Source organism: Gadus morhua, chromosome 18 (assembly GCF_902167405.1).
Source record: "Gadus morhua chromosome 18, gadMor3.0, whole genome shotgun sequence".
NCBI classification, from domain to species: domain Eukaryota; kingdom Metazoa; phylum Chordata; class Actinopteri; order Gadiformes; family Gadidae; genus Gadus; species Gadus morhua.
The window spans coordinates 13,446,420-13,458,023 of NC_044065.1; the positions used below are offsets into that span (position 1 = coordinate 13,446,420).

General features: G+C 44.8%; 2 protein-coding genes across 3 annotated transcripts; one reads left to right on the forward strand and one right to left on the reverse strand.

Moving 5' to 3' along the window:
• Positions 1 to 433: 433 nt before the first annotated feature.
• nptx2b (neuronal pentraxin IIb) lies at positions 434 to 6,078 on the forward strand. 2 transcript variants are annotated; one of them, XM_030340583.1, is made up of 5 exons: positions 434 to 1,252; positions 1,628 to 1,847; positions 2,961 to 3,205; positions 3,771 to 3,950; positions 4,392 to 6,078. In XM_030340583.1, exons 1-5 carry the CDS (start codon positions 812 to 814, stop codon positions 4,620 to 4,622), a joined length of 1,317 nt encoding a protein of 438 aa, XP_030196443.1. In that variant the 5' UTR covers positions 434 to 811; the 3' UTR covers positions 4,623 to 6,078. The 2 variants fall into 2 exon arrangements, with proteins under 2 accessions (XP_030196443.1, XP_030196444.1); XM_030340584.1 differs by having other exon boundaries at positions 1,628 to 1,802.
• A 559-nt stretch (positions 6,079 to 6,637) lies between these two features.
• Positions 6,638 to 11,534, reverse strand: tmem130 (transmembrane protein 130). Its single transcript, XM_030340587.1, has 9 exons — positions 10,864 to 11,534; positions 10,689 to 10,774; positions 10,432 to 10,603; positions 10,175 to 10,320; positions 9,955 to 10,039; positions 9,225 to 9,427; positions 7,974 to 8,080; positions 7,438 to 7,549; positions 6,638 to 6,908 (listed from the first exon to the last, which is right to left on the reverse strand). Exons 1-9 carry the CDS (start codon positions 10,878 to 10,880, stop codon positions 6,889 to 6,891), a joined length of 948 nt encoding a protein of 315 aa, XP_030196447.1. The 5' UTR covers positions 10,881 to 11,534; the 3' UTR covers positions 6,638 to 6,888.
• Between the last annotated feature and the right edge of the window lie 70 nt (positions 11,535 to 11,604).

The window sequence follows — 11,604 nt, forward strand, 5'->3', positions numbered from 1 at the left end:
TGTGCGTGTGTGCTTGTGTGTGTGTGTGTGTGTGTGTGTGTGTGTGTGTGTGTGTGTGTGTGTGTGTGTGTGTTTGTGTGTGCTTGTGTGTGTGTGTGTGTGTGTGTGTGTGTGTGTGTGTGTGTGTGTGTGTGTGTGTGTGTGTGTGTGTGTGTGTGTGTGCGTGTGTGTGTGTGTGGGCGTGTGTTTGCTGGTTTGTTAAAAGATTTAACGTATTGACACATTACAAATAAAACCCAGTGCCGATCATTTCCATTGGCTATAGATTGAAGTTATAGTGCCGTGATGATAGCCTATATTATTTTCCTCTCTGAATTTTAAGACAACGTAGACCTACACAGCAAGGCTGATAACTCTGATGTGACGTCAACGTAGGCCTACTACCACCATTCCTGAATCTTCCAGACACTCCCCCCTCCACCCCCTCCCCGGCACCATTTAATCCTCTTTTCTGACGGAGCTGTCGGTTCATCACCTCGCAGTGTATCTAAGTCAAGCCAAGAATAACTCCTCTAACCCTCTCACGCTGGTCCGGTCTTGCCATCCTCGATAGAGATAGATCTAGATTTACGTTATTTCAGTTGTGTCATTATTCCTGATTATTTGGGGCGAAAGGGGGGGGGGGGGGGGGGGGGGGGGGGAGATCAAATCCGTCACCATGTTTTCAAGTAGAGACCTCAACTTTCGGAGTTACGCATACATCGAGTTTTTATCCAAATGTATTTAGACTATCATCGCGGCTTTAGTTGCGCGCTTAGCTTTAATACTTTACTATTATTCTTTGTAACAGATCACCGTAGCGACCTCAGTGATGTTTTCACTCGTGTACGGGCTGTTCTTCTTTCTAGCCCTTAACGGTAGCCCACTAACGCGCGGCCAACCAGACGACGGGAAGAGGTACATTTGCAGAGCCGTGCCGGTGACCGGTGACGCGAGCTGCCAGGTGACCCTTCTACCCGAGCTGACCGCGGGGGGCCAAGAAGAGGAGCTGAGGAACACCGTAATGCAGCTCCGCGAGACGATCTTACTGCAGAAAGAAACGATCGGCAAGCAGCTCGGAACCATCAACGAGTTGACCACCAAACTCTCCCTCTGCGCCTCGTCCTCCGACGATGGGAAGTACGACCGAGGAGGCTCCTGGACCAAGGATAAGCAGAACACCATGGGGGACGTGCCCCGGGATCCAAATAGCACCATCCAAAGTCTTGGGAAGACCATGAAGGGGCTGAAGGACCGACTGGAGAGCCTGGAGGTAAGGGCGCGCGCACCTGCTTAAAGCATACATGCGTTAAAGTTAAAACTAGGAATACAAAATTAAAGACTATTTGTATATATAAATATAAAGTGTTTTTGCACTATTGTCCCAAAAACATTGACACTATTTGAAGGTTTTAATTATTTCTACGCTGTATTCTGGGTACTGCGCAATGTCCATATGGAGTTCGTCTGTGTCTCCATCACCATTTGTATTTCAACGACAATTCTTTACGATTCCTTCTGGTGGATAGGACTATACACAAGTTCAAAGTGATGACATGGTCAATTTGTCTTTTAATTTGTGCTACTTAATTGAGTCTAGCTCGATGTTTTGGTTACTGAGAGCCTCTCCCTCTCCCTCTCCCAATAGCAACACCAAATGCGGGCAAACAGTTCGGGGACTCCGTTTCCCAGTGAGCTCCGCGACATGCTACAGCTGCGGCTGGTGGATCTGGAGAAGCAGCTGCTGAGGAAGGTGAACTACCTGGAGACCGAGAAGACCACGCTGTCCAACGCCACGGCCGCCTACCGGATGAAGACTGAAAGTACGCTGAACGCGCTGGTGGAGAGGATTAGCGAGTTGGAGAAAGGTGGGTGGGGGTGTCGGTGGTGGTGGTGGTGGTGGTGGTCCAGGTGGTAGTCCAGGTGGTGGTGGTCTAGGGGATGGTATGTGTCCTTTAGTAAAGGTGAACGTACAGGTGGTGATAGGGGCGGATTAGTAAAGGTGATGGTATTGCTGGTGCTGGTGTTGGTGATGATCGGGGCCATGGTGAGGTTGGTCGTGGTGATATTGGCGCTTGAGGAGATGTTGGTGTTGATGGTGGTGTTGGTTGTGATGGTATGGCGTTGATAATAAGGAAGGTGGTGGTCATGGCATGGTGGTGGTGGTGTTGGCATGGTGATAGTGAGGGAGTATGAAATGTTCTAACAACCTAACCAAAAACATTTGTAGGGCTTAGTGTTCTACCTGACCATTATTTTATATATTTCATATTTTATGTATATAATTGTATACCAATATGTCATTATATCAAGCTCTATTTAATACCTGACTCTAATTGTCATGGGGAGATTAACTCAATCAACTCATCTCCTTGATTGCAACATGAAAATATGAACAAGCTCAGAGAAACAATGGATGCAGGCTTATGGCTGCTTCCTTTTTCATTATGTTCGGGTGAGCAACAAACAACAAGAAGTACCAAAATTAGAGCATACCAAACAGGCAGCGACTAAATCCACTCAATCTGACAACCCCCATCCTGATAGTGTGGAGATGAGCAAGTTATAAACGGAGGTGTCCCAAAAGGAGACCTTACTCTACTCTTTTCTGTTCTTCCTTCTCTTCCTTCTCTTGTGTCTCATGAAGCTCCTTTCTTTCTATCTTGTGTCCCTTGTGTTCTCTCTTTCTCTCTGTATCTCTCTTCATTATTGTGCTGTCTCTTTTGCTTGGCAGCTGTTACATTTGTAGTTTAATGTAATGTACTTTTTGTATTCTTCCTCCCTCCCTCCACCCTCCTCCATCTTAACTCCAACCTCCCTCCCGCCACCATTCCTCCCTCCCTCACTCCTTCCTTCCCTCCCTCTCCCCTCCCTCTATCATCCTTCCCTCCTTCCCTCCTTCCCATCGCATTCTCCCGTCTTCCCTCCCTCTGCTCCCCTCCCTCTCTCCCTCTCTCCAACCCTCCACACCTCTCCCACAGGCGGAGGTGATTTCAAGTCTCCCGAGCAGTTCAAGCTGTCCCTGCCCCAGCGCACAAACTACCTGTACGGCCGCATCACCAAGAGCCTGCCCGAGATGTACGCCTTCACCCTGTGCATGTGGGTCAAGTCCAGCGCCAGCCCGGGCATCGGGACCCCCTTCTCGTACGGGGTGCCGGGCCAGGCAAATGAGATTGTGCTGATCGAGTGGGGGAACAACCCCATCGAGCTCCTGATCAACGACAAGGTGAGTCCCGTAGTAATGACACGCATCATAGCTGATAGGATGGCGCTCCTGGTTTTATTGTTTGTAACGTCAAAGGCTCAAAGTTCAATATAATGACTCACTCTGGTATGGGGTCATATAATATGATATTATATTGGTGCATATTGTCTTACATCATGTCATATTACATCATGACATATGATATTATCTCACATCCTGAATCACCTAATAACATATCACATGTGACGTCATAACATCTCATAACATATGGTTTGTCACATCCTCACACATCAAAACATGTTATATATAACATCATTGCATATCAAAATATCCCATCATAACACATCATATTATGTATCATCCTATATCACAACCTGTAACACATCATCGGTGAGGTCGTAATGCAACATAATAATAATAATAATAATAATAATAATACATTTAATTTAGAGGCGCCTTTCAAGACACCCAAGGTCACCTTACAGAGCATATAGTCATCATCGTTTTTAAAAAAACAAGACATTGTGACAGAGAGATTTGACATCCCGTCCCAACGCCTCCTATGACATCACATCCTGTGCCCCAGGTGGCCCAGCTGCCCCTGGCGGTGCGCGACGGCCGCTGGCACCACATCTGCGTGGCCTGGACCACGCGGGACGGCCAGTGGGAGGCCTACCAGGACGGGGAGAGCGTGGGCAGCGGGGACAACCTGGCTGCCTGGCACCCCATCAAGCCTGGGGGGGTCATCATCCTGGGGCAGGAACAGGTGCGGCAACAACCCCCCTGGCTCCTCACCCCTCCATCACACCCCTCGAACACACCGACTCGCTGATGCTACAACCGAAACCTGGCCCATACTGATCAATAGTTGATCATTTCCGTAGATAACATCTGTACGCTCTGCCACTTCATTGTTTATGACATGTTTGGTAAAGGGCATAAAAAAAAAACGTGTCTAGACGGTTTCAGGGAATGGCAGGTTAAACAACGCAACGGAATGAAAGAAAGTCACAATTCACTTAAATAGGTGACACGGCTATGGGTGGTTTGATGGAGACGCCTCCCCCGCAAACCACCCACAGCATGAGCGACAGATCCCTCAGAGGTGTAACGAACCGACCCCCTGAAGGCAGAGGATCCGCCTTTGAAGGCAGCTGCTGTTCAGAGCGTGACAATGAAGTCGGGAAAAAACTGTTTTATTCTGCAGGACGTGGTGGGCGGACGCTTTGATGCGGGCCAGGCGTTCGTGGGCGAGCTGAGCCAGGTGAACCTGTGGGACCGGGTGCTGAAGCCCCCAGAGATCCGGAGCATGGCCAACTGCACCACCTACCTCCCGGGGAACGTGGTCTCCTGGCTGGCCAGCAACGTGGAGGTGTTCGGCCGGGGGGCCTTCAAGAGGCCCCTTGAGGTGTGTCAGGACCGGCTGCCCAACGCCTAGTTGGGGGGGCTGGCAGTGGGGTTGGATTGTATCGCTTGACTGCTTTTGGCCACTATTCGTTGTTGTGTTCTTGTGCCCCAATGTGGAGTGTGTGTATATGAGCCGCTTGCAATGGGCGGGGGGAGCTTTTTTTGTGCATGTGCAAGTTTTGACGTCTTCTAAGTTTGTCTGTAGTGGCATTGACTAATCAACTCACTAACAAACTGACGAACCCTACAGCTATTCAGAAGATGCTTGTGTCCAGACAGGGCAACTAAAAGGGTAGCAGCTTGCGCTACATTAATTCCTAATTCAAAGCTTAGCCTGCCTCAAGGAGACCACAATGGAAGAGAGTTTTTAAATTGGTAGAAACCACAGACACATGGACTCAAGGACAGACACTTACACAACACACACAACCTGGCAAAACGTGGCCAGAAAGCAGAGCGATTCGAGATACATGCTCGGCTAACTGCTAATACACGAGGATAAAGTAAACGACAAGGAGCAGACAGAACAGTCGGTCCCTGGCTGACATGTGAGGGAGGGTTGCGTGGGCGTGGATGAGGTGTAGCGAAGGAGGAGATTATCTGTCTAAGGAGACGTCTGATCCTCCACTCAGGACTTTTCTCCCCCAACTGGGCTCTAAGCCAGTTTGAGGCTTTCTTGCGCAACAAGGCTAACCCTTATCTGCTTATTGATGGGACGGATCTGATTTCACTATAATATCGCAAAGGATAATAGTGTCTGGTAAAATGAATATATTTACATTTATATGGAAGAAGTGCTGAAAGACAACGCTGGAATAGTTGGCATTTTTGCTGTATATATATTTTGCTATGTTGATGTTACGTAAATAACTCGAAGATGAAGTTGTGAGTAGTATTAGCTTCATGGTTGATGTGGCTTATTATCCGAAGTACTTACTGTCAGCAGACAGAAATACATACGCACTATAGAGAGCCTGCATCCATTATAACCTCAGGATGAACTGCTTCTTGCTTGAGATGCGTCTTGTATTGCCACCTCTTCACTGTCTGCTGCTTAGTGCTTGCCTGCCTTTACAATAACACAACGGTCAATAGAGAATTGGGTTTGTAGCATTTGTTATCCTGTTTGATTCCCTTTATCACTCTGGCTCTAAATGCATTATGTTGGATGTGATGTTGTATCTTTTGCCTACATACAAATCATCTGTCAGAGTAGAACATCTCTGTGATTTAGTTTCTCGGTTTAAAGGATTGTTTAAATAATTATAATAATGTAATTGTATTTATAGTCATAATAATATCTAACGTATTGTAGGAAAGTGTATTATGTATGTTGTGGGCCCGAGGGTATGTGTACCCTTACATGTGGCCTTTGAATGTTGCATAAGTGCCATGACAATATTTCAAGTTTCCCTTTGCCAATTTAATGAAAATGTTTGACTTCAAGCAAAGAATACAAAATAATAAAAATGCTGCAGATATAAATACTTTTGTTTGTTTAGTGTCTGCCTTATGTGAGTCAGTGACATTATCTCTATGAATCCCTTGCCTGTCCTTTATTTATTCGGCGTGGTTAAACTGACTTTGCAAAGAAACTTGCAAATACAACAGACTGCCTGTCAACTCCAATATGGCTGCCATCTCTTTCCAGTTCTACCAGCCCTGACACCTTGGTTGATGATAGGTGGATCAAGTGCTTGATGACTTTGCTACTGGATTGAGGTCACACCATAGCCCTCTTAAGTCACTCTCGAGGGTGGTCGAGAGATCAGGTGACATCCACTGCCCCCCCCCTCCTCTCCAAAAGGACTACAGTTAATGGTGTGTTCCTGTATCCTCGAACGCCAGCCTTCCAAGTTGCACGTTTGATGAGACTTCCGGTCTCGGAGTATTCATAGCGTTTCTGTTCTTCTTTGTGATTTTGGCATGAAATTGGCTAGTCGTTGTTTATTATTAGCTACATTAGCCTCTTTAGCAAACCAGCCCGAAAAAAAACAACACAACTTTACATTGTATTTCACGCACAGCAAGACCATGCAATGTATAAATTGGTGAACGGAATAAAGTAGCAATATAACAAGTGTGTAAGAGCATTTAAAGTCAACATAAAAATGACCTACGTGGTACAAATACAAAAGAAAAAAATCTCGTAATGGGCGCAGCCATTTTGTTGAGAGCGTCATCACTGCCCTCGGTCTACTCTCAAATTTTCGAAAGGTGAAGAAAAAAAGGGTGAGTGCCTTCGAGAAAGCTTGGAGATCTTCGACTTTCGACTCGGAAGTCTGGCCTTCGAGGATTCAGGAACACACCATAAGCCCTGTAAGCACCACATGGTGGGTAAAGTCTTCAGAAATTATGTAAGTCTGCACATGCAGGTAGCAATGCCAATGTAATTGTAATTTTATATTAAATTAGAATGCCAAAGCAGCCAAAACAATGACAATTACAATGTTCTAACATTTATTGCTTTGAAAATGCTCAAATATAAGTGCAAGTCTAACTGCATCTAATTTGATAAATATAATCCTGTAGTTAAATTGATCCTTAAAACATCAAACATCAGACCTCAGTGATGAAAAAGCTTCACATAATTCAAATCAATATAGGCTACAACAAAAAAAATTTTTTTGGAGCAGAAGGCCATATGATAAGCATGCAAAAGAGCTATAACCTTTTAATAATATGCTAATACAAAGCACGGACCAGGAAGGACTTTAACTTCTTTGTATTTGGCAACAAAACTTTTTCTATGCATAGGCTGAATACGAATAAGTGCAGAACAGCCCTGTTTAAAGTGAAACGAAGGGAGCTAGTGAGGTGTGGATTAGGTTAGGAACACTAAGGACCATGTCGAAGAATGAGAGGCTGGCTCTCTCCTCTCTCCAGTCCAGAGAAGCTTAGTTTAACTTGGCTTCCATCCTCATCGTTTAGGAATAAAGCACTGCTGGAGCGTCCCACCTGCATTGGAGTAAAAGGGTAGGAACAAATTCGATGCATACATGTATTGCAATCAACGTAACATATAGAAGATATAAGATAATGATGACATTACATTTTTTTATTTCACACCACGCTATTTAAATTTAAATTTCACGTTTTCATCATAAATTAATATTTATTCATGAAATTTACCTTTTCATTAAATCATTATTAATTCATTGATCAATATTGTCATATTTGGCGTTCCATTATCCAGGTGCTGGGCGGTCCCACATGTTGCACACACAAGATAAATAACGTATTGTGAAACATTGCCCCCCTGTGGCTATAGCAGAAACCGCAGCACAAAGTCCAATTAACGATTGCAATTACTCGAATAAATCAAAAAAACGGTATGCTGTCGGATTAAACCATGTGCTACATTTGTTATCTGAAGTCCTACCTGGAGCAGGTTTGGGTGACGCGGGCGACAGGCGATGATGCCAATGAAGGAGAAGGTAGCCGCAAGCACTGCCAGACAGGACATTATGAAGAATAGGTTGGTGTTACCTGTACAAAGAACAGCACGCTATCGTCATGCCAACCAAAATAAAAAAAAAGCCCCCAAAAAGTCATAATCACCAAATTCTTCATTATCATTATCATGTCTATATATATATATATATATAGCTATAAATAAGCTTTTCAATTTAAAATAAAATTGTATATAATAGATAAAATCAAGAGAAGAGACAAGAACACATAACAACAAGAGGTAGCAACCAAGAAACCAGAAGACCTAGCAACAGCTGGAAACAATTGATTTATCCGGTTTTATATTATAAATAAATATTGACTGTGTTATAACCACCTGAAACTGAAAAAAGCTTTTTTCGTTGTTGCATAAAGCACTGGTTATTCAGCTATCATGCATAACCAGCTCTTAAGTCTCTTTCAAATATACATTTCCAGCTTGGACAGGAACAGATTGATTGACCACAGCAGACATGTGCTTTCCGTGTTAGGTACACTCCTTTGATGTCGGCCAGCCTCAAACACATACACACACAAGCATGCATACTCACACGCACGCACGCACGCACGCACGCACACACACACACACACACACACAGCAAACAAGACAGGCACGAACGCACACACGCACACACACACACACACAATGTAATGTAATTCTGCTGAACTAATGAGCCGAACATGCAGAGGGAATGCTCGATTTGAGATGCTGCATGACACAGCTACTAGTGGTCTCTATGTCGTTTTTCCGCAATCTTTTTAAACCAACCCTGCCTTGCTCCCGTTTCGCTGTGTTTCTCAATGTCTTTCCTGTAGCAAAATAGGTCATAATCTTGAGAATGAGAAATGGAAGGAAGAAAGTAAGAAACAAACAAACACAACAAACCTGTTTTAATCCTATGACTCATATCGTATGTGTTCATTTAGTCATCCACATGGATTGAGTAACAGAGACAGAAAGAGAACCAAAGACCAAAAGACTAAAAGACAGAATGACAGAGAAAACGTCAAATAATGAATGATAACAAAAACAAAAGAATGAATGAACACAAAGCAAGGAACAGAGGAACAAATGAACGAACAACTGTAAGAAAAAACGTATCAACGAAGAAAAGGATTAGATAATTTAAGACCGAACTAGACCGAACGAAAGCCAAAGAACAAGATGCCGGTGACTCACGGCCCCTCCCCACGTAGACGCTGAAGGAGGAGTGCAGGCTGCTGATGTCGTTCTGAACGCTGATGTCCAGGCAGTGGAGGCCACTGGAGGCGAAGGTGTGGTTCAGACGCAGCATGTGGCTGTACAGCACCGACCGAGTGCAGACCGACGGGGTCATGGACCTGCAGTCTGGGACCACCTGCCAGCACACCCACATGGGGGGGCTGGGACACACAAACACACACCCACACACACACACAGGTGTATACGCACACACACACACACACACACACACACACACACACACACACACACACACAAACACACGCACACACACAGACGCATACGCACACACAGACGTATACACACGCTCACACATATACATACAAACACACATACATCGACATATAAATATGCATACACACAGAGACACATGCACACACACACACACAAACATACACACACACACACACACACACACACACACACACACACACACACACACACACACACACACACACACACACACACACACACATACATACACACACACCAACACAGGATGGGACAAGGCATAAATAAGGGGGGTGCATTAGTTTGAGATATGTGGTGCGGTGACATGAGCATCTCTAATCAACAAAGCTCGATTCTACAGATTTAACACACTAACTCCCTCATAAAAACCCAAATAGGCGTGAAATTAATCTGACTTGTCTGGGAAAAAAAAAGAGAAGGGTTAATAATAACTCACCTCCCATCAACATGAAAGAACATGCTGACATTCTCGGCCACATGGTAACTAGAATGCCGTTCCATCTCAATTTTGCTGATTGCGTCTAGAAAAACAGAGATAAACACCAGAACTCAGGAGTCAAATCAATAGTGCTACATCCATGCCCAATCCACCGATGCGTTGTGGTTGTTCTTTGTGTTAATATTGGACAGGGAAGTCTTATAATAATCAGACCTACCAAGAACTTTTAAATCCATCGAGTAATCTCCAGCTATCGGTACTTCTTGTTTGGTCATGTTGGCCCCCACTTGCAGCCGCAGAGTATAGTTCCCAGATTCTGTGTAGTTGTAGCGAGCCACAGGCTCGGTTCCTTCGATCACCTCCCTGCGCAGAGAAACGGAACCATCACGTCCTTGGACCCTCTGCTCTTACAACTAAGACCAAGACCAAACAAGACCACTTTAAACACAAGGGAGGCTCTGGATGTTGGCCTACCCGTTCCCAAAGTCCCACGTATAGGTGAGCTTCGTTTGGACCAAGGTTTGTTCTGGGTCGAAGATCTGGAACATGGCGACGGTCTGGACAGATGAGGCGAGCTCTCCGGTGTCACGAACCAACGTCGAGTTTCCTTCATTCTGGTAGAATACAAGTTTCCCTGACACGTTTTCTATGTGAGCAGGAGGGAAAACAAAACGATGACACCTCATACCTTTTGAAACGGGTCCTTAATGAGTTGGGTCATTAGGGCCTACCTAGTTTGAAGATGGGGTCCGTTTGCCCGGACACTTGGACACCCGGGAACAGATGAATGCATGTCAAGATCAACACATTTAAACGCCTGAAAAAAACAAATCCAACTCAGTTGATCATTATTAAAAATGCTTTAAGGTTCGTGCGAATCTCTGTAGTACTACTATTCATCATTACCGATACATGCTGATCATCAGGCTGGTTCAGATGAGCCTTAACATTGGTACAGTGAGTTGAAGGAGTGGTAGGTGAAGCGTAAAGTGCCAACAGACCGCGTGAGACCACCGGACTTGGATAAAGGTGTGAAATCGCCACCATGCGTTTCAAGGATGTGCTTGAGATAAACCCTGATCTTTTATTGAGTGTCATACTGTCTGCCCGCCTACTTCGATCAACTTTAAACATTAAACATGATAATATATGTTTTTAAATATAATTGTATAAGCCTAAATAGGATCATCACATCGTCAATACTGATTTATTTTGCGCTGTAGTTGATGCGTAATGGTTAGAAGCGTGCGTAATTCCTATGCCTATGAACGTCCGCATCGTGGTGCCAGAGATACACAAGTTTTACGGTACATTATTAATAGTCAAATATTAATTCCAATTATGTCGATCTAAAATGAGGAACCGGAATTTGATGAAATGGGAAATTGAACGAAGAGTTCAACGTTAGTTTCCAGAGTAAAATTGTGTCTAAACTGCTCCAATATCTATCTAAATTTCGTATTCTATCACACACACACGCAGGTAAACGCACACATCTACACGTCCACACACGTCCACACACGCACACGCACACACACACACACACACACACACACACACGCACGCACACACGCACACACACACGCACACACACACACACACACACACACACACACACACACACACACACACACACACACACACACA